This window comes from Xiphophorus couchianus, chromosome 21, assembly GCF_001444195.1.
Source record: "Xiphophorus couchianus chromosome 21, X_couchianus-1.0, whole genome shotgun sequence".
NCBI lineage: Eukaryota > Metazoa > Chordata > Actinopteri > Cyprinodontiformes > Poeciliidae > Xiphophorus > Xiphophorus couchianus.
In genome coordinates, this window is record NC_040248.1 from 17,646,224 (window position 1) to 17,670,170 (window position 23,947).

At 39.0% G+C, this 23,947-nt stretch overlaps 1 protein-coding gene across 7 annotated transcripts in view; it reads right to left on the reverse strand.

Moving 5' to 3' along the window:
• Nucleotides 1-9,757: 9,757 nt before the first annotated feature.
• The window catches only part of ntng1a (netrin g1a), a 148,783-nt gene continuing 134,593 nt past the window's right edge, over nucleotides 9,758-23,947 (reverse strand). For 4 of the 7 annotated variants that reach the window (XM_028005221.1, XM_028005226.1, XM_028005223.1 and 1 more), the window contains one exon: nucleotides 9,758-11,644. In XM_028005221.1, the coding sequence (XP_027861022.1) occupies nucleotides 11,391-11,644 (254 nt within the window). In that variant the 3' untranslated portion in view covers nucleotides 9,758-11,390. Of the gene's footprint in view, nucleotides 11,645-23,129; nucleotides 23,265-23,947 lie in introns of all 7 variants that reach the window. The other 3 variants (XM_028005220.1, XM_028005219.1, XM_028005222.1) reach the window with 1 other exon arrangement.

Below are 23,947 nucleotides of genomic sequence, written 5' to 3' on the forward strand. Positions count from 1 at the left end.
ACCTCGTGGAAGAATGATCAGAAATTCCCATAAACACTGTCTTATGGAAAGCCTTCCCAGAAGAGTTGAAGCTGTTGCCGCTGCAACACGGATCGCAAAAGGAATGTCACTGAAATACGTGCGTGTCTGAATGTGGGAAGTATTTTTTGTCAATATAATCTCACTGCCAGCAGGTGTTTGTTGATGTCATGAAGTAGCAGCTAGATGACCACGGCTCTCGCTCAGCTCACCACCATCTACCTTCTGCTTGTTTATGCTACCTGTCTACGTGGTCTAGACATTTTAGATCCAGTTTTTACCTTCCCAGGAGCAAATGGTGTGTCATCAATTATTTCACAGAGAGCCCAAGAGGAGAATTTAGCCAGGTGAAGTAAACTCAGATTTCTCTTCAGTTTTCCAAGTTAGCATTGTAGTAGACAGCTTGAGCGAGGTTCGCAAGACTGAAGTATGTTTCCTTGAATTCTTTGATCTAGTACGTCAAACGACGATTGCTATGCTATTTTCTTGCCCCTAAACTGCAAATCAGACTAAGTCTAATATGTATATATCTATTATCACATCTAGAAATCTTTTAAGTATATTTTCAAAAAATATTGTAGCCTTGATTGCCACTCCCCTAATGCAGATTACAGTAATACAAGCATATTCTAACTTGCCTACCATAAATGAGGCACAATTTACATCAGGTCAGTTATTCTGTCCTCAGAGAAGAGGCATAATTTTTAGTCTAAGTTGTTTTAATTAGCTAATGACTCCTTTTAAGAATCAAATTTGATAAAAGAAATAATGTTTCAGTAGTTTTGGATGTCTTTATTGCACTGCAGCAGACTCTAAAAGTCAGAATGATGCATCTTTTTCACTGAATTGTTTAAAGTTATTTGACCACGATGAGCTTTAAGAATCTGTGATAGTCAAGATTAAAAAAACACATTAAAAAAAATGCATTTAGTTACTCATTTACTGGAAAGTGAGGTTTTGAATGTTTGCTCTCTCAATGATCACAATGGTCAAGGCAAATCTTGATGGAGTGAATATATAATCTGTTTATTAAAATCTGAAGGTGGGTTTAATAAGGAAACATTTCACAAGCACAAGGGTTTTATGAATTTGGGGAGAAAAAACCCCCCCAACAAAAACAAAATGCCGCAAATCTACTGCGCAGCAGGTTCATTTTCTTTCGTTTGCATCAAAGATTGGCAGCTTTCATGAGATGGTAATTTTTCATGGGGAGGGAGGGGCATGCTATCACACTGATCTTTATAAATCCATTTGGTCAGACTGTATTTTACATTAATAGGAATATGGGAGACAGTCTCTAAGATGCATGCATAATGACTCATTTAATATCTTAATGCAACCAGAGGCCTTTTAACTCCCAACTTTTCAGAGTTAAATCAAAAACTTGGGATTTTCATACATCTAGTACCTGTAAGTAACTTTGGAAATTTGGACATGAAAGCTATTTTATGTGATCTTTGTTCAGTTTGGACCCAGAACAACAACAACCACCACAAAAAAGTGGTGGTTTATTAATACAAATGTATTAATAATAAAGAACATGAATGTAGGAAGTAGTCAGCTTCCAGTCAATCAAACCCAGGGCAAACGCATCAAAGAAGAAAACAGGAAGTGGAACATTGCTATATCAGAAATAATCAATGGAACAAAACGGTGGCGTACAGATGACAGAACTGGAACTCATTGTGGTGAGAGAGAGAGAAAGAGAAAAGGGTTCCCAATTACCAGACATGGAAGAGGAACTGAGAGCTTGCGTTGAGTAAGGGTAAAAACAATCAGCAGCCAGCATGAGCAGAGGTACAGGTGAGAACAATGAGCTAATCAGCAGGCATGGGAGCGGAGGAACAGAGACATGGCAGGAACAGGACAGATTGTGACAGCATCACACCAAAGTTCTCACTCTGCATTGTCACTCAGACGAGAAGTGCACCTAATCTATGAAGTGAAGGTTTCACATTGAAACATGCAGTTAATCGCACTTAAAACCAAGCGTCTTAACGACAGGCTGCCATAAAAAGAATGCGACTGAAGTTTCAGAGGGATAAACCAGAACCTGTCGAATGTAGTTAAAAAAAATAGATGTTGAGACCTGACAAGAAAAACACATGTGAGAACGACTACCAGGAAGGTTTGTAAAAGGCTTCTCTTCAGTGGTGGGATGTTACAAAATACAAGTACTTTTAAGTATATTTAAGTAGATTTAATTGTGGGTGCTAGCGACTTTTACTTCACTACATTTTACAGTAAGTACCTATACTTTCTACTTCCCTACTACAAACCGATGAGTTACACGTTACATCCAAGTCGCATAGTGCGTCTTTGATTTGCTCGTTACTTTGAAAGTAATCAGTGGCGAGAGAGGAACTGGTCCACTGAACCACTGCAAAGCGGGAAAATGCCATTAGACTTTCCCTTAACTTCTTAAGGGAAAGTCTAATGGCATTTTCTGCAGCACCTGCAGAATCACCAATGCCCAAAATGGGAGTCCACAAAGAGTAATCATCCAGAAGACCTGCGCCACCCACCAGCTTATTTAAAAGATTTATTTGAGTTAACCGGGTCAAAAAACGACTCCTGGAGATTCTGGAAATTCACTGTTGAATCTAAAAAACATATTGAGGTAAGTTAAGTTGCTAGACGCAATCTAACTTTGAAGTTTTGGGTAGTATTACTAAGCTTCTTGTTGAAATCGACTGTAATAAGTAAACACAATTAAATTGTTAGAAGCTAGCGCGACCTGGACAGTGACATTGATTACTGTGGTCGAGGATCTAAATCTAAACTACCACAGAAAGTAAACACAATAAAAAGACACTTTATATGTAGCATTGTTTATTAAAGTGTAATGTATTAAAATATTTACACTTAATGATATTGTATCAGCCATTAGGCAATACATTCAGCAACTACTTTTACTTTTAATACTTTAAATACTTTTAAAAGCCAGTACTTTCTTACTTTTACTTAAGTAAAAATGTTAAGGTGGTACTTTTCCGAGAGTACATTTTTGTCTGTTTATTAGTACTTTTACTTCAGTAAATGTAAAAAAAAAAAAAAAAGTACATTGTTTTGAGTATTTTCTCCACAACATACACAAACCAAGAGAGCTAATGACTCTAAGGACGAACAAACTTCAAGCAAATCTTAGCTAGCAACATATAACATTGGACCAAAAGGAAGCATGATCATTTTTGCTTCGTTTCAGCATCTCTCTTACATAAAAGGCCTTTTATTTTCAAATATTTTCTGACAGGCACTTTACTTTTAGTCCTCGGGCTTATTTGAGATTCATAGAATAGCCAAATGTGAAACGGGAGTCTCTTCTCATCTCCTGAGTAACCCAGCCACACTGTTGGTTTCAGAGGAAACATTCTCTCTACTGTCTGAATTACGTTATTTTAAAAAAAAATAAATTCTTGTCAGGACCAGTCTGGGCAGCCCTGAGGCCAGCGGCTACACTGCTGTGGGCACGGGCTGCTGAAGGAGCTTTCTGCTGTTTTCACCATTCATGTACACTGGATGGGGAAAATGCATGTAAACCCAACTGCTAATGTTATTTATCTATTTGAATAAAAACATTTCAAAACAGTTTCCAACTTTTTAATGTGACACATATCCTGCAAAACTAATCTCTAATCAAAAGACGCAATGTCCTACTTGTATGACATACGCAAACAACACTTTGTTAAACACCTTTTTATTAAATGTTTGTCTTCTAAATAACAATAGTAGAGTTTCCCTTGGTAGACGTCTATTGCCATGTGACAATTTAATGTGTCACATTCGGATGAAGTTGTGTTGACTTCCAGATGACTTGAATAAACAAATTAATTTCAGTATTTTACTCTTACTAGTAGTTTAAGTTTATGCTAACTTTTTATAATCTCATGATCCAATATGTTTAGTCAATTAGAAACTAGAAAACAAAGTGACATCATAAGAAGGAAAAAAACAAAGAGGTCAGTTAATTTGCTCTTACAAATGAGGTGGCGGACGTAAAGAGAAGGACTGCAGAACTCAACATGTGTGTGTTGAAAACTACAAGAAGACACGAGACATCGTGTAACTCTATCATTTTCTTCCTCAGAGAACCCTGGACGGCTCTGAATCCTGCAAAATCTGCGTTATGAAAATAATTTGTTTCAGCTAATCTTCCTGTTCATTCCCTAGTCATAATATTGTGTTTCGCTGTTGCCTTTGGTAAACAACGTGTATGAATCACCCTTCTGCTAGCATGCATGGTTTCATTACAGGCTAGTCTAAGCTACCAAGCTCAATATAGCTAGGCTAATATTCCCCCAAGTTTAAAGAATTGGAGTATATTGTTCAGTGAAATATCTTAACTGGATGAAAACTTTGCAAGCTTGAATTAGACCATCTGTAAATGTTTGAAAACTTGATTACTGCCATGTTTTGGATTATATATCTATTTAGATTTGGGGCTATACATAAGGAATTGGTAGCCACTGGTAGAGCTAACATAGCATATTCTTGGTTTTGGCTCTTTCCTCCAGCCAGGAGCAATTAGTAGTTTGAGTACCTAAAGGTAAAACATTTAACATCCTAGTTTTGTATACATCCAGAGTTTGAGCCCAGTCTAACCAAAATGTTGTATTGCCAAGTGTGTCTGTTTGAAATGCTGCATGAAGCCTGTTTAAACCAGGTGACTGCACCTGGTGTCGTCTCTCCTCCACTGCCAACAAAAACACAGTTTGACATCCATCATCTGTGTGTGGCTACAATGAAATCTCACTCCTTAAATCTGATACACTTCTCTACGTAAGATACGTCAAGAGTGTCGAGAGTCTATATTCCAGATAAAAGTCTGAAAAATGTGTCTCTTTTCTGGCTTATGTCTGCAACAATCCAGGATATTCTCGCCACACTTTTCAGTGAACTATCTGCAAATCCTAAACCTACATTCTCCAATTATATGATCATTAGTATGGAGAGTTAAAAGGGACAAAATTAAATACATTGTTAAATTATTAACCATATGTACAATGTACTAAATGTTTAAATAATTTAATGTATCAACAATTAACCTATTATAAATGCCATCAAATCGCTAAAATGCAAATGTATAATAACTGATGCATGTACATAATTAAAAATTCAATTATTTCATGGCCTTTGTTCCTGCAGCATCACCAATAAATACTTTTGCCTGTCAAACTCAGCCATTACAGTCAAGGGGTGGGGCTATGGGTTGTGGGCGGGGCTAATGCTGATCTCTTGAACTCCTCAAGTTTAGCCTCAGTTTTTGAAAATCACTGCGCCACTTTAGTGGAGGATTTTCACGAGCTTTTCTTCCAGAGCGTCGTAAAGACAATCTATTTGCAACTTTTTGTCGTTTCATCACATCAAATCCTAGAAGAATGCGCTAAAATTTGTAGCCTTACAAAACATAAGACGAAAGCTTATTTGTAGGAAAAACGTTTGCAAGCTCCTCTTTTGCAAGCAAGTTACAGGTCGTGCCACAACATGTCACTGGCAGCCTGAGCTCCAGATGATCTGTGTGAAAAATGAAGCTGCGAAGCCAATTGATAGCTAAAGCAAAAGGTAAAGCTTAAAAAAAGAAGAAGAAAAAACTTTATAGTGAAGGATACTCGCTGACTCTAGCAGCTGAATATCCAGTAAAAGACGACGCTGGGCTGTATTTCTGGTTCCAGTGTAGAGAAAACTGGACAGCATTAAAAACAAAAAAAAAAAAATGGATACCACTTAGTGCCCTCACTGTAAGGAAAAAGGAACACTGATCAATAAGTGCTCTGTGTGGTTCAATAAGTGCATTGATCATCACACAAACAGCCACAGCAGGAATAATGGGGCTGCTGCATGGTCAATACTTCTCAAGCAGAACTAATGCAAGTCTGGTTCTAGGGTTTGTTTTCGCTTGGCCTTTTACACAGCATTAGTCACTTAATATCGGAAACATAAGGGCACCGAGCGAGCGCACACGAAGGCGCTTTGAGAGGACTCACAGCTTGTATTAATATTTGGGAGGGTTGAATATACTTTACGTGGTGCAGAATTTCCCCAAAACAATCTGGTTTCCTGCATTTTCTGTGGCTATAAATTTGAAAAATGTGGCGTGTAACAGTACACATCCTCCCTGAGTCCATCGTTTGCCGAGCCACCTGTTTTTGCAGGTGTTATGGGGTGTGACTACTGACTCTGAATTTGGTTTTTGTTTTGCAAAATGGCTCAAGCTCAGTCAAAATGGACACATAAGCATCAATTTTCAAATCTTGCTACAATCGAATTTGAATCTGGACTCTTGCCAGGCCCTTTTATCCCATTAATCTATCTGAACATATTCCAATGTTTTGCAGCAATTCTGACTAGCTCTCCTGACCCTTCTAAATAAAAGCATTCTCATGGCGTGAGAATGGTTATTTCCTATGTGGACCCACAACTTTACGTCCAGAGCTGTTTATGTTGTGTTCCCTTCAAAGAAAATGCAAATAGGACTACATGTAGTTACCTTCAAAACAAAACAACAACAACAAAAAGTTATTTTTGTGTACCATTTCCCCATATTGGTCAGATTAATGGTATAAAATATGCAATAGTTGTGGTAAACAAAACAGCTCTGATTGTAGGGGGCTGAACACGAATAAGCGCCACGGTTTTCAGATTTTAATTTATGAACAAATTGTTTAAAAATAAAGATGATTAGTACTTCACAATTAATTAGTGTTTTGTGATTGTCTAGCATCAAAGTCACCTGCTAAATAAATATGGCTGCCATTAAAAGATGTGATAAGTGCAGTAATATTTTTTTTTTGACTCCTCCTCGTTTACGTGCCAATAAAATCTTTCTCTAATTAACACACATCCTTTGGTTGCTACTGTGTATCTAATGCATATACTCTGACATTCACAGCACCACTAATTATTTCCTGCTTCTTATTCCAAGACAGATCCAAGAGTTTTCCTTTTTCACTGCGAAAGCTTAAAATATTACCAAGAATTTTTGGTCCAGTTTCTAACGCAAACATCTGACACCACTTGAAACAAGACAAAAAATTGACTTAGAAGAAACTTTTCAGCACGACAGGAGCTTGTTTTGAGTCTTAATACTGATTTAAAAAGTATTTATTCCACTGGCAGATTATTTCACTTACAGTTGGTAATTTTTTTCAGCAATATTACGGAATTATTGACTTATAACCAGCTCCCGTATCTTCATGGAACGTTATTTGCAAGTTGGTTTTGTTTTTATTTCAAGAGAACTATGATATATGAACTAGAACCTAGACAAAATACTTGGCAATATTTTGCAGTGTAGCAACTGAAATGTCAGCAAAAAGTCACTTGACATCAATTGCTAACAGATTCAAAATCACATTTTCTTCAAAATGCAGCTGCGCTGGAAAACGCCGCTCGAGTTTAAAGGCAGTTGTACAATTCTGCAGCGGGACTGATTTGTGTTGATGAGTTTGATACTCACCTTTTGATTTTCACAAATAAGACATGGAGGCTTCCTCACTGCTGAGTGACGTTTTACAAAACTGTGGGTTTCTTGTGAATCAAAGCACACTTCCAAAGACATTCCCGTCATTGCCGACATGTCTTTGATGAGTCTCTGACTCCACGCAGTACTTTTTTTGTGTGTGTGCTAAAATAAAGCACTTTTTGTGCTGGGTCGTCCAACAGCTGCTCAGGATGAAACATCTTGGATGCAGTCCTCTCCCCAAATGACAAAGCTCTATTTTAATTCTCCATGCAGCATGGCGCGTTGACACCTTGAAATCAGGGCCACTGTAGGGGACCTTGACAAACAAGTGACTTTGACTGAATTTATCAGGCAGTCCCTGGAGTTGCACACTTTCCACGCACACACACAAAACAGCTTTTGAGGAAAATTTGGTTCGTCTTGTGTCATCTCTATGGGTCATTTCAGGTTGTACTGTCTAGTATTTAATGGTCTCATTTGGTTTTATTGAATATATGTAATAAATCTGAGCCCCAACTTTAGACAACATTTGTTGGATTCAGACACTTCGCACAGGATTTCTCAAAGGCTTTTACGTTGAGTTAGAGATTGAGCTTTCAGTTGACTCAGTATCTCAGCTCTACAGACACACATCGTCTGAGACGAACGATATGAAAAATTGTCTTCAGTTGATTTGGTGTGTGTGTGTGAGTCAATCTGGCAGAGAACAGGTGATCTCTTAATTTTCTGGAGGCGGTAGGAGTTTTATGAATGGTCTAACCTGTAAGTTTCTTCCCTCATAAAAAAAAAAAGATGGCGGATGCTTATGAGGCTGCATGCAGAGTGAATATTTCTGGGTATGAACGGGCAGCCTGTTAAATGTCCACCACGATGCAGCTAAGTGAATTGGATTGCCGCTGAAAAGTTCATTTCTTTCATAAGTTCAATCCAACAGGAGAGATTCATCTTTTATTTTGATTTATTAGAAAAAAAAATAGATATATTTTGAGAGTTCTCTTCATCTCAGTTAAAATGGCCTGAAGAATTACAGCTTCCCAAGGTTGGTCAGATTAGTTTCTACGTTCTTGTTTGGGATGGTCAACTCGTTCCCTTTGCACTGACTCAGCACATTCAATTTACATTGAACTCAAAATCGTCATAATAATAGAAAGCCACAAGTCGATGCTAGCTAGCTAGTTTATCAGGTGAGCCTGTAGAGGGCGTTTTATTTAACCAACGGGCACGCTAGCTAACATTGCTGCTCTAAAGAAATTTTAGAGTTCAGTCGACCAGCAGCACCGCAGAAGTTAACATTTAGCTTCTAACATCCAGCTCACCTGTTTCCAATGTCAGCTAATTAGCAGATATAAAATAGCACGGCAAGTAGCATAATTCAGCTTCTGAAGCGTCATTTTCTTCCACATGTTTTGGAGACGTTCAACGAAATGAAATTACGCAAGTAATTAGCTATTGTGTTCCGCAGAAAAATCCACAAATAGGTAAATCTGCAATCTGCAAACCTGTTTTAAAATAGGATTTTTTATTTTTTTTGAATGAGGAGTTCAGAAAATGTCAGCAACAACATTTTCCATCTAGTTTTGAATTTTTAAAATGGGGATATGATGCGTCGCTTTATGAGAACGTCATTAGGTCTCTTAGCCACATTCATGCTCTCAGAGATGTTTTTTTTTAAATTTTTTTTTAAAGGTATTCATTTTTTTCTCGCAGTGATTAGATCTGGGAATGTCTTGCTGACGTTGCACTCTCTTTTTAATAGCTACTTTTGTTAATCACGTGTTTTCTTGCAGCTGTGGAACGTGGGGATGCATGTGATCACGTTTTCGCCATGAAGTGTGACGAAAACAACAAACATTCTTACAAATGAATCATCATTCTTAAGTATATACCATTTAATATAGCCTATGTCACATTTAGGTGTTTTGATCTGAGATTTTTCAATAAAAACATCATCAAAACGTACAGAGCGTCCAGTACGAATATGTATCTGAGACTTTTTGGGAGAGACATTGTCTGTAATTTATGTAAAAACAAAAACATAAATTTCGACACTTGTATTGAGATTCAGGACGGTACTTGTATGCAGCTTATAACAGCATGTTTGTTGTGTGAAAATAAAAAATTCAAAAGCCTGCTTACATGAGATAAGAAATGATTAAGACAGGGAAGATTGCATCATTTAAAAAAAAAAACACACACACACACAGTTGGACAATATATAAAAATTTAAGAAATAAATCACACACGGTGAAAACCGGCTGATAAAAACGATCGACACGGTTTGGTTTTTCACTTTTATTCACTTAAATCTTCAAGTGTTAAAGCAAGAACAAAACATTTATAATGTCCTTTGGTGGGATTTTAATACACTTTATTAATACTTTATATGTAAACTAATATTCTTTGATGCCAGCACGTTGCCAATACAAAGGGAAATCAACTGTACAACTAAAAAGAAACCAAAAAAAAAAAAAAGATTAATAAAAACAAAAAGAAAGAGGAAATCAAAAGAGAAGAATACCATTGCTTCTGCATTTTGGATGTCTTAAATAGATACATTAAAGGTTGTCTTTTTTTTCAATCACAGTTTGGCAGAGATACAAAAAGGACTACATGACTCCTTTATTTATTTTTTGTTTTTCCTTCATTTTGCCAAGAAAAAGAACTTGCAAATACACTGGATGGTTCTTTATGCACTTCTTGTCTGCCCGGGGTAAAAAAAAAAAACAACCAACAAACATAAAAAAACTACCCTCTGTCCACGATTGCAGGGAGCGAGGTGGCCTTAAGACAGAAACGGAGTCAAACAGCTTTACTTAGATTATCTTTTTGGAAGTAGAGGAGAGGAATGAGAGAACGGAGGGAAGAGGAGGAAGAGGGGAGAGCGTCTTACACATGTGCATGACTAACATTGGACAGAAGAATCTTTCGACCGACGAGGGTTTGCAGAGTTCAAGTTCACAAATGCACGGGTCAGTGGCAGCGTGGGGTCAAAGGTGAGGGGGCTGAACAGGAGGAAGGGGTGAGACAGAAAGACCAAGAGGGAACGATGTCGGGGGGGGGGGGGGGGGATTTTGGGTTAACGCGGGCAAAGTTTTTTTGCGTCACAAAGAGGCAATCCGGACAGATTTCCTTCTATCCACTGACAATGCACTGACAGCAAAGAATGTCTATTTTGTTTTGTTTAGTTTCTTTCTTTTTTTTTTTCCACCTCTCTCTGTCTGTCATCGCCTTGAAGTGTAACAGTTTTCATCTCTGAGGACGGTCTTCTTCGCTGCTTGGCAAGGACAGGTATTTTTATATATATATGTATTTTCTCTCTCTCTCCGCCATCGTCAGTCCAGCAAATATTAACTCGCAGATGCGTCCCGAGGGGGGGCGGAGAGCTGGGGATCCGCGGCCGCCGTCGGCTTGTGCGAGAGCTGATTGGCTGCAGCTGTTGTTGCCGTGGCAATAAGAAAGGGAGTGAACAAGTCTGTCACGTTGAGTTATTCCTCCCCAAACTGGAAGGATCTCATGTACCTGGTATGGCTTAGAGGGAGGTGGGTAGAGGAGGTGGTGGGGACTCACCGTTCTTTGATTTATCAGGCAAATGCTCAGTTACTCATACTTTTAATCATACTTTTTTCTTATTTTTATTTTAGACACTCTTTACTTTTTATATACTCTTTGAATTTAAATGAGAAGTTTCTGCTTTAGTCTGGCACATTCCCGTCATTGTCGGCACCGAGTCTGGCAGCGGAGAAAGCTCAGTGCGTCACAGTCCAGAAAGCTAAGCTTGTGTTGTTTTTTTATTTATTTATTATTATTTATTAATTAAATGGTTGTCGGATATCTTTAAGGGAAGGAAGTATCGTGGGGGAGAGGTGGGACTGAGTGTCGCTCCCACTGGGGCGGGGGGGAACAGGTCCGTTCAGAGCGCGGCAGCCCGGCGCGGCGTTTCCCTCCACAGCGCCGCGCCGGCCAGCAGCAGCGTCAGCACGCTGCAGAGCGAAGGGGGCCTCAGGGACGCCTGGCCCGACTCGGGCCCCTTGCAGCCGCCCAGCTCGGACTCGCAGCGGGGCTTCTCGCACAGCAGGCCCGTGTGGGAGGCGGGACAGCTGCAGCGGTTGCTCACACACTCCCCGCCGTTTTGGCAGCGCAGGAGTTCGTTGTCACACACCCGGGCTGCGGCGAAAGGGATGTTAGCAGAGGAGAAGAAAAGGGTCAGAATATCGTGCGCACAAGCAACGGGCGACACTTTACTTGAAGGTGCAAGGCGATCACATCAAATTACCCCAGGTGGTGATAGGAGTGATTAAGTTCTGTCTTTAAAATGTCAATTTCTTCAAGTAAATTGTCAGCAGATGCAATACAAAGCGTTTTTTAAAGGAAGATCGTCTATATAGCATTCACCAAATACTAACAGTTTTACCAATCGGGTTGCTTCAGGAATCAGTACTACCTGCAACTTCTTCACATTTTTCTCGTATTAAGGCCACAAATTTTTAATGTATTTTGTGGAAAGTCTATGTGACAAACCAACACAAATTTAGGGGATGTACAGTACTAGTTTTCTTTCACACATAGTGTTTAATCTAATCTGATTAGGGAACCTACGGGACTCCTTGCAACTTTCTTATACAAAAAAATTCTTATTGTTTAAATAATTATTTAAGCACATTGCATTTATTGTGTTTGTATTGATAAAAACATTTTTTAAATCGAAATCTTATCCAAGTCTGGTCTATCAAATACAATCCCAGCAAAACACTGACATTGGGTTTGGATTGGGATCAAATGTGGAGAAGTTCAAGCAGGGTGAATGAAAACTGAATCTGAGGTTCAGTTTCACTTAAACTGTGTGAAAGCAACAGTTTCGATTCACCTCAGCAGTAGAAAAAAACACAAACAATGCATCTAACTTCTTAAACTGTTACCAAAACTAGCAGTTTCTTTAGAAATTCTTCACTTTCGTCAGCCAGCTTTTCCTGTAAATTGATGAGCCTGTCATAAAACCGCAGCAAGTTCTGGGCGAACCCCAAGGCCTCTGTCCACTGCTATATTTCCAAAAACATTTCCTAAGGAAATATCTAACAGGCGTTCTTCCTAGACGCCCCAAAAGCCCTTGAGGTAGCCTCTTCTATCGAGTGGAGGAGCAGCAAATGAGCGTCTGCTGGCAAAACGTTCACCGTGGCCTCAAGACGTCAACATCCAGAGGAAACTCAGACTAATTATAACTTTTTTTAATATATCTCATTAACTTGGTAACTATCGATAGCTTGTGATGATGGATGAGGACTGCAGCGTAGATCGAATGTTAATGTGATTACTCTTTTTGTGTTCAAACCATTAAACCCTTCGCAGCACTCCGGTCCGGACTCCGTCTCAAAAGTATTTTCTGACGATTCCAGACTTGAGAGGTGTGAACTGCACTTCCGTTTAATTAATACTCAGCTGCTCCACTGTCTGCTGGAGTTCTCCGCTCAATACAGACAAACATCATCTGCCGCCCAGACGCAATACAAAGCCAACTGCTAAAAGTCTGTCTAGAAAGGCCTCGACAACAATCCTTACCAAAGGGGAGTTGTGCTTTCTAAACCCAGTGGGAACAAGGTGAACTACTCTAAATGATGCTCTCCTTTTAATTGTACGAAGAGGTGAAGCACCACCAACAAAATGCTTTGAGGGCTGTGGTTGTAAGTCTTGTTTCAATGCCGCAACAATCAAATACTGTAAAGGTGAGAAAGAACAATCCCCACAATCGTTGCCCTTCTCCTGAGTTAAAGGAATACATGTTTTTCTTCTCCAAAGTCTTCTGAAGACCCAAAGTCCTTCCTGGTAGGGTGAGCACATGGTTGCGTTCTGATTCCGCGGCTCTGTTGTCAGTTTCTTCGCCAAATGGGTTTATTCAACATCTCTGGGATGTTGAAGTATTGAAAGAGTCCTCGTTCACTGAACTGTAAGGTCGCGTTTGTATCTTTGGACACTTTTGAGAAGAGCCACGTCAGCTGCTTACTCTGCGTGCTTCATCTTTGTTGATCACTGCTTTCTGGTGACATAAGCAGAATTGCTGTATAAATTCAGTTTGTGAAAGCTTTACGCTGACTTTTGACTTTCACACCTTTGACCTTTTTGGAAGCAGTTGTAGTGCGGATGGAAGTGAAAATGCTAAATTTTAGCCCAAGATATAATGATCAACTATGGGCTTTTCTCCAGACACCATGTCTAAGATTTTGATTTTAAAGTCTTAGATGATGTCTAAGACTTTAAACTAGACAATGCAATTTGGTTGCATTAAGTTTTAGATACTGTTGAGAGCAGAAACTGACCCTTCCTTTAATGTCTGACTGGCCGACTTTGGCTAATTCTGAATTTCCCTTGAAGGACTTTCACTCATGCATCAATGTTCATGCTGTTTGTTCATGCATTTATGAATGAAACAAAGACAAAAAAACATTGTATTTGTGTCCTTACAATGTTTGTAAGGACATTTTGAAGATATATTTGAAGACACTCTTCCAAAGATTTAGTTTTGAACTTGTTGCAGAGTAAAAACTACTTCATTGTTTTTTTTTTAGCTGGCTATTCAAAGTATCAGTTAGAATGTCCAAAAATGGAAGAAGTACAAAATTTACTACAAAGAAGTCTATGTTTTGCAGAGGCCTGCTGAGAGTTTACTACATCACATACATCAGGAAGTTTGGGGGTTTCAGTAAATGACAGAAAAGCTGAACAATTTTATTATTATTGTAGCAAAGTTACTCTTTTTTTTCTTGCAAGAGGCAAATCTGTCTATAATGAAACATGTAGAATTTTGGAAATAAGGATCTGCATTGCTTACAGTAATGCTACATATGCTAATCTCTAGCATAAGGTGCTAGAGATAAATTAAACTGTCAACGTTATAATCAAGTTGTGTTGCAGAGCCGTGTAATATTGACATCTCACACACACACAGTGTGCCATCATCTCCTGACCCAGAAAGAGTATTTAGTCAGGTTTTGTTCATACAGAAACCTCTGACCTGGATTATTGAGGATTTTAATGTGTTTGTTGTATTTTTTTTTTTTTTTTTAACATTGATGAGAAGCAACTGTAGGTTGTTTTGTAGGCTGTAGGGTGTCAGACATGTTAGTGCTACAGCAGTTCTGTTTTCTAATTGTGTAAAAAAAAAAATTGTTGTATTTATGTTTTTAAAAGATAAATCTCAGTTGCAAAATAGGTGATCAGAAATAAATAGCGAAATAGTTCTCATGTGATGTCACACTTTGTAGCTGGCAGCCATCTTGGTAGGTGCCCATAACTATCTATTATGACAGTTGCTATGGAGTTGGTATGACAACAGCAAACAAGCCACAATCTCTGTCTCATGCAGGTCAATCCCGAAGCCATGGTTCACCTACGCTTTGCGCTACGTTTACCTACCAAGATGGCGGCTCACTGGCGCCGATCACTTCAGAGTTGTGGGAACTATTTGTATTGGCCTCGACTTCTGTGACTGGTGCATCTCTTGATAATTTTTTATGGTAAAAGATTAGAAGGTGTAGAGATGTAGAAGTGTTTTAACCGTTTCAGGCATTTTGGCTAAATTTAGTAATTCTGTTTTCTTTTACAAAGTCATGTCAGAATTGTCAAAAAAGAAAGTTTACACTGTTGACTTAAACATGATTTTAAAAGTTTACACTATATTTATATTTTGCCCCCCCCACCCTTTTTTTTTTTTTTTTACCAAATAAGTTAGTAAGCTTCTTTAAATTTTATCTAATAAAGACACATCTAGATTGACAGTCAATCATCCAAAATTGACACAAAACAAATCAAAGTTTAAACCTCAGTGTCCAACCATGTCCATTTAACTTTAGCTCTCTGACTAAACTTCCAGTAAATCAGCTCCATCACAACTGGAAATAAATAAATAAAGAAAGAAAATCCACAATCTCCTCAGTGCCTGCAAGGCTTCTCCCGGACAGCGCTGACTTTAAACAAACTGAACATTAGGTGAAAATTGGTGTATATTTAGAGCTGGGACACCGAGGCCACTCTATTCCCAGCGGAGGCAAGCTGTCAAGCAAGCTGGAGGCAAACAAAGCTGCACAGCACAAACTAATAAACCAACGGAGACATATAAACAGTGATAAACAAAGGGACCACTTCTGCCGGTTTCACTCCTTCATGGGAGCGGGAAAACAATGCGGTGAGTAATATATGAAGTCTGTGGACCATAAATATCACAATAACAAATATCAGATCTCGCTCCTAATACTCAGGACTGGGTGTATTGCCATCTCCCCAGAATAGCCAAATAGAGCTTTGATGAAAACCTTTCTTAGAGTCTCTGTATAATGCGTGACTCATGTTTGTGCGCCTTGAGGGACAGGGAAAAAAAAAGGAAAGAAAAAAGTGTCGCGTGGCTCAGAAAGTTAGTTTTTACTGTCGATTCTGAGATTATGTCTGAAGACAAGTCAGATTGATAAAACCTGTTTGAAGGTTGTCTCCTTCGATCAAACAGGTTTAAACAGGCATAAAAGGCTAAAAATCGATCATTATTCCAACATCGTCAATGGAAAACTTTTCTTTACTTGGTTTTACTTTTATGCCAACAACAGCTCCATTTTGTAAAAACAGTGTCTGCTTTAAATTACATTTAGTTCGACAAAAGCCTCCCATTTCAATTGCATTCGTTCCTGCTATAATACAAATAAGTATATCTACAAACGAAAAACAACAACAACAAAAAACACTTATTCCAGTGCAGGACAATGTTTCATAAATTCTAAATAAGAACACAAGAATCATTTCTTTTTGCATTTACTCTCATCTAAAAGTAAAAGCAGCTAAAGGGAAAGCAGGCCTCAAGCTACGCGCGTCTGGAAAGGAATCCTCACGTTCAATTAAGAATGTGAGGCGCCTTGACATGAGGAAGATTAATGCTCACATAAATAAAGCAGATTTTCTTAATGCTGCTCTTCGGAGGAAGTGGCAGTCGGAGTTTCAATGTGGATTGACAGCCAGGAGTTTCACTTCACATACAGTACAGACCAAAAGTTTGGACACACCTTTCTAATTCAATGGGTTTTCTTTATTTTCATGACTATTTATAAGGCAAGAAATCCCACTTATTAACCTGACAGGGCAGGTTGACCTATGAAGTGAAAACCATTTCAGGTGACGACCTCTTGAAGCTCATCAAGAAAATGCAGAGTGTGTGCAAAGCAGTAATCACAGCAAAAGGTTGCTACTTTGAAGAAACTAGAATATAAGGGGTATTTTCAGTTGTTTTACACTTTTTTGTTTAGTGCATATTTCCACATGTGTTATTCATAGTTTTGATGCCTTCAGTGTGAATCTACAATGTCAATAGTCATGAAAATGAAGGAAACTCATTGAATTAAAAGGCGTGTCCAAACTTTTGGTCTGTACCGTATGTCTGAAAGTCTTCAAAGTTTCATTCTTCAGTTTTACCATTGATGATCAATTGGATTTAGAATAAGACTTTGACTGGGCACATGGATTTACTTTAGATGAAACTTTGTCTTTGCAACTCTGGCCGCCGGGGTTGGGACTGTTGGATGGTAAACTTTCGTCCCGACCAGAACATCTTCTTCCACATGTTAGTCAAATTTAAACCTCTTTACTTGTTTAAGGGATTGTATCTGCAGATTCAGCAGTTTACCTGCAGAACACATAAAGCACTTTTTGCTGACTTTTTAAAGTGCACACAAATTACCCATATATATATATATATTTATATAGAGGCGACTTCTGCAAATGTAAAGGAAGCAGGACTTTAAATGCACACTGATGATTATTGGGTTTTATTTGTAAAGATAAATAAAAGCAACAGACACTTTTCCTTCTTCACAGCGGTGAGCTCCTTCATGATGGCCGGCGGCATAAAATCTTAATGAAATACGCTAAAGCTTGTGGTTGAAAGAAGACAAAATGGAAAAAAAAGGCTAAACAGGTATGAATGTTTTGCAAAGCAATGTGTAATGACTAGGAATAGTGCTGCAAAGAAACAAATTTCGGTAACACTTTATTTGAAGGGGTGTTCATAAGACTGACATGACACCGTCATAAATATGACATAACATCTGTTATGAAGATGAAGGAGTCTTTATGAATGTTGTCATGAAGTGTCATTTGGTAAATAATGACACTTTTAATGCAAAGTTGTGCTAAATATTGCATTGAAAGTCCATTAACAGAGCCGAGGTTGCTTTATTTGGTGAATGTTGACACTTTAATGCAAAGTTGGAACTTTTAATTTAGTTTTAGTTTAATTTTTAAAGAAACTTTGCATTTAAAGTGTCATTATTTACTGAATGACACTTCATGACAACAGTCATAAACATTCATAAAGACTTCTCCGTGCTCATGACAGCTACGTTATGCCATTTATGACCGTGTCGTGTCAGTCTTATGCACACCCCGTCAAATAAAGTGCTACCCACATTTCCATAGTTTTGTTTTCCGCCAAAATGCTCATTTAAAATGTCGAGAGTTAAACAGTTTTGGAGTTTAAAATAATAATAATAATTTAACTTAAAAACAACCTATTTACTTAATATCTCCTCATTTTAGTCTAGCATCAGGAAAAGTCTTGAACTGCAGCAGAGCACCATGTTGGCAGAGTTCTCGTTTCTTCACGTGGCATTTTTTGGTTTATTTCCGGCACTAATTTGCACATTTTGTACCGAAACACACACAGAGTCACAGAAATCTTCCATTTTATTCACATTTTGGGAATTAAGCAGCCAGAAGTTCACAAACCATCACAAACGGGGCTTTTCCCACCGCGCTTAAAGACGCATTCATCGTAGTTTGAGTAAACTTCTGAAACTGAAGGAAGAGATAATACATGGAAAAACAATTAAATAAAATCTCATTTTTCTCGCATCAAGCTCACAGTAATTACTGTTTAAGTGAGTTTAGTCTGATTTAATGTCAGAAGATAATATTAAAGGTATGGATTAAAATGCTGTTTGACTTTCATTACACATTAATAAGCGCACTTTCTCTTTAAGAGACGTCCTGTTAAAGATTCACCCGACACAAGGCTTAAGGCTGAGCAGCGAGTTCAGCTGAATTCAAAGGCCGGTCCAGGTAACGGCCGTACCCTGCAGGCATGGTGCTTCATCGCCCGCCAATTAAGCAGAGCCAAAAATCTAACATGAAACACAGGTATTGATTATTTGGGAACGCCAGTCAATAAAACGGTTGTGTCACACATGTAAGCTCAGTGAGATTAAAGGTGCCGCAGAGCCACCGTAGCCTCAGAACTCCTTTCAGAGCTTGCCGGCTTGATCCGCTCTCCATCTCCCCCCACAATCTCCTTTCTTTCCGCATTACCGCAGGTAAACAAAGGCGGTACAAGGCAGTAAATGACAAGATTTGTTGTGTTTGCCTTTGATATGAGTGATAATATTTAGAGAAGGAAACCCGTGAACTAGGTGTGCGTGTCTGAGAGAGGGAGGTGTTTGAGGAGAGATTTAAGTTTTAATTGCATTTTTCAGTCCGACTGCAGACTGAGCCTCGGTCAGGAGCAGAAGCACCGCATCAGCAAAACCCCCAAAACAGAACAAGGCTGGAAAGTTTTCCAACCGGCAGCAAATGTCCAGTTAAAACTGGATCAATGATTTAAAAACGACATTTTAGATAGAAACTAACCTGTGGTAAGACTCTTGGATCCATTTCTTGACTCGTACAGTTACATGAACACCATGTTCTCTTGTGTTTCCTGTTTTGAAGAGTGGCACTGTTTCAGGTAATATTTATAGCACAATAAAACAGGATAAGATCAATTAAAATGGACCCTTTCAAGAAACGCTTGATATAAAACCAGAGGTGGGCAGAGTACCCAAAAGATTTTACTCAAGTAAAAGTAAAAAGTAGCTGTCCAAGAAATGACTCAAGAGTAAAAAAGCATTTGGTAAAAGGTCTACTCAAGTACTGAGTAATTGATCAAATCATCAATCATTTCAAATTTAAAAATTGCATATCATCAGATGGACCAAAATGTAAAGTTAAGTGGAAACTTTGGAATTTTAAAGACCAAAATGACAATTATTCACATTTTTTGCCCCCTAACTCAGTTTCTTTCAATATAAAACTTGTGACGCTGCAACCAAACCTGGAGGCGTGTGTTTGTTCCTGGTGATATTTTTGGTTAGAACATGATTGCTTTTCATTCAGTGGGTGGAGAATCCAGAAATGCGACATTTTGAGAGTAGCGACACTTCATGATAAAATTACTCAAGTAAAAGGTACAAGGTAATAAAAATTCTCCTAAATGTATATTTTTTCAAACAAAAAAAGGTTACTCCAGGTAATGTAACTGGTTACTAACTCTGGTTAAAATTACATTTCGTCTTTATTCCTGTGGGTCAGATCTTACTGAAAAAAAGGGAAGTCAACGACTATCGATTCAAATTTCCTAAAATCACTGCTCAACTACTAAAAAGTAAATTATATTACCCTAAACTTTATCAGTTCCATTTATTTTAAAGAAACCACAGAGCTTGCCACTAAAACCAGCACCATCAATTTATTTTAAACGTGTTCTCAAATTAAAGGTTGGATTTTATTATTCTCCTGCCATAAAAATGTAATTTACCTCAAGACCCTTGTCACAGATTCGCCAAGATTGCCAATAACCATGGAGGGTGCTTCACGTGTTACAGCGGTGGATCCCAAGGAACCTGCACTACATCGCAGTGCAGGCGATAAAAGAACTAATGGTGGGGTGTTGAGATTTTAATCTCCTGTCCTCAAATAAAATGCGTCTATTATTTTTGATAGAACAGAAAACAACGTTCTGACGCAGCTCCGATGAATACAGATAACGTTCTCTGTAGAGAGATCCTAACTGTCCTTGAGCTTTTACGTGCTAAACATAATATTTAGATGACTGTGTAAAGCTGTGTGTGATGCTGTGAAGTGAAATACATACACATTCGGAGGATGTTTAGGCTTTATAATGCTTATGTTTTCTCTTTATGGCCTTTAATTAGTCGCAAGGCCAAGTTTTTACACTTCAGCCAACTATAATTGGGTAACAAGTCAATATTTATGTGGGTTGGAAGCCATATGGGACACTATAGAGTAGTCTATCTGCTCTCTTATTCAGTATTTTTGGTGGGTAAAAAAAAATAAAAAAAATCACGTGTGTAAATCGTTGCCGCGACGAAATTCTCTCCCCGTTTAGGTTGGTAATTTCTGGGATGAACAGAGTTCCTACTAGGACGTACTGAAAGTGGAGACTGGCTCCAATACTGTTCAACATTGGTTACGGATTTCTGATAACCCTTCCAAAAAAATGTCTACCGTGTAGCGCATCGAGAGTTAGCATGAATTCACCCCGAGGAGGGCGCGCCACCCGCGCCACGCTCGCTTCTCCCTCCCAAACGTCCCTTTGTGTGGAAACAGATGTGCGTGTTGACAGCGTGTGTTTACTCTCTACACGCTGAATATATTAGTAGCCACCAACAAGTTGCAGTGGAAAAACAGTGCATTTTAATGAAGATCCATCTGTGCCAAAATGACTAAAATAGCCCAGTGTGTTTTGCACTGAATATAAATCACAACACAGCAGGTTTGGAACGCTGCAGACTGACAATGACTATATTAAAAATGTAAGCAAAAATAAGGTATTATTAGTTTACAGTAGGTGTTGTGCATTAAAGTTACTTTGTGTTCAGCAGGAATGAGTGTTGAACTGTGACTGACCTCCTGTGTGACATCCACCTCCGCAATAAAAGATACAGGAAGACGGTGCTGTACGGCGTCGTATTGGATCTAACAGTGTTCAGGAGAAGTTCCTCCCTCACTGATACGCCTGTTAAGCTTTTGTAGAGAAATGAGGTTCAATGTTTATGTAATGTGCATTTTTAGGGTAAAAGCAGGGATGTCCAAGTCATTTCGTCAATATTCGCCAAAATCACATTTTTACAGCACTGACTTCCACGCCTTAAGCCAAAGATACAGAGACAACTATATAAGTTTAAAATGCTGAATATCACTGACCACCTTCCTGTTATTTGCCAGGTTCTCTGAAGCTGCTTTATACATCAGCAGTTTAAGATAATTAGAAACATTATTTAATGTGAAATTAGTTTATATATAAAAAACAACAATGGCACTGGCAGCATATTCTTGAAGAACTGCAATATGTTCCATCAAGGAGTGTCAAGTCTTCTAATAAAATTACCCAATCTTTTATTGTGAAGTTAGCGACTGACCAACCAACTAAAGCAGTCCATGTTTCCATTTCTTGTATAATGTTTAGGATTTTGTTTTGGAAATACAATGTAAAATACCTCGGAAAGCCTTCACAAGTTTTCTAATTCAATTAGAATCTCAATGCTAGCTTCGACAGCTAGCATAAGATTCAGGAAGCAGCTGGATCTTATGCTAGCTCTAAGTTTCAGTGACTTTGGGCAAACTTATGAACTTCAAACTTTTATTCGTAAAGCTAATACTAGCCAGAGGAGATAGCATTCGGCAAGTCTTGTTTTTCCAGCCTCTGCTGTGATGTGTTGGCTATGTCTTGCCAAGAAAGCGCTGCATACATATAGTTGTTGTCTTCAACAAAATTGGTTGCAAAAATTTGGTCAGCAGCGCTTGTTTTTTGTCTCATGATGTACCTGTGAAAAGTGCAGGACATCCATACTATTTCATTTTTATTTGTTGTAGCTCTTGCAGAGCTCTTGTTCTTTCCCCAGGCAGTTCTTTAAGGTTAATGTTTGTTATCAGTTTTATTCGGTTGACAGAGGGAGAATAAGAAAACGTTGATTATTCTATATAAAAAAAACCAAAAAACAAGGGAAAATAAACATAAGAATCCTCCAAGAAATAATTTTAAAATCCTCTCATGTCACATCCAAAGGAAACTTTGCATTTTCTGCCTGGAGCAGAATCAGAGTCGGCACAAATGTCTTTTATCTCAAAATTTCTCTGTCAGAGACTTTACATCCACTTGAAGTTCACGTCTCCCGTTTCTCTGCCTGCAGATTCGTCAGGGAAACTTTGGCTTGACGAAAACAATGAAAAATTGGTGACATTTGGAGGAAAACGACGGCTTCGTGGGGCATGCTTTGGAAAACGGCTGGAGGAAATATAAACACCAAAAATGTAATGGATGTGCTGGACCTGAAAATGACCTGAAAATCTCCTTTAAGAGAAATGTCAATGTTGGGCGTCATTGTCCCGCTGCGTGTTTGCACGGAGGGAATCGCAGGCAGCCTGTCAAGCAGTCAATATTGACTCAGCTGTGGTGTTGATTGCGAGTGGCGCGCTGTGCCTGTGCCCGAGTTACCGAGCAGCATGCATCCTGCCATGCCGTTGCTTCTTTTTGTCCAGTTCGAGGCCATAACGGGCACCCGCCGATCCCACATCGCTAATGCAGCCACGGGACGGGGGGTTGGGGGGAAATGCAAGGTTTCGGCTAACGGCGTAGGCATCTACATCAACAGTCGTGTCGCGCATGTGCAGCACATTCCTCCAGCCAAAGCTCGGGAATCAAACAGAGAAGGTAAACATCGGAGAAAGACACCAGAAGGAGACAGAGCTGAGGGAGGGTTTGGGTGGGGGTGGGGGGATGGAGGGGAGGCAGGGGGGGAGAGAACAGTCGGGACGTTTCAGACATACGGAGAGTCGTGGTTCTACTTACATTTGCAGCCATTTTCCCACAAATAGCCGGGTAGGCACTCCTGACACTTGGGGCCCGTAGTGCCCTCCTTACATGTACAATATCCTGTGCCATTACAGTGATCACTGACTGAGCCAGAGGGATTACAATTACACTCTGAAAAAACAAGACACACACACACACAGGCTGGAGAACAGGGTGGTGCTCTGACTTCCCGCCACACGTCTAGGATTCTCACAGCTTCTCGAGTTCTGTCAGAGGCATCGGTAAATTAGAATATCGTAGGAAAAGACTTTCAAAAAAGAGATTTATTACACACAGAGGGATAAGGTTCAAGCATTTATTTCTGTTAAATGTGATTAGCCTGGCTCACAGCTAAGAGAAATCATGAGTCAACACAGGAATGCTACAACTTACTCCACCGTTGCCCAGCAGACATTCGTCAACGCCAGCCACAAGGAGGGTAGGGGTCGCTAAATGTTATTCCTAAAGAAGGTTGTTGCTCACAAATTGAGTGAAGGGAAGTTAATGGCAAGCTAAGTGTGGCACCTAGTGAACAAGCAACAGGGACAGATAACCACAATCTTGAGAGAAGTTTGAAGCAGAGTCCTTCAAGACTTTTGGGGAGATTCATAAGATTTGAACTGCAGCTTGAGTCAGAGCTTTAAGAGCAACCACACAAAAACACATCCGGGACAAGGACTAAAACTGCTTCATACCTAGTCACTCCTGAATTTCTAACAAAACTATTTGTTAAAACTGCCACTGTGTTCTGATGGTATATAACATGAGACAGATAATCTGTGAAAAGACAGAGTTCTCGTACTGGCATCCAGAGA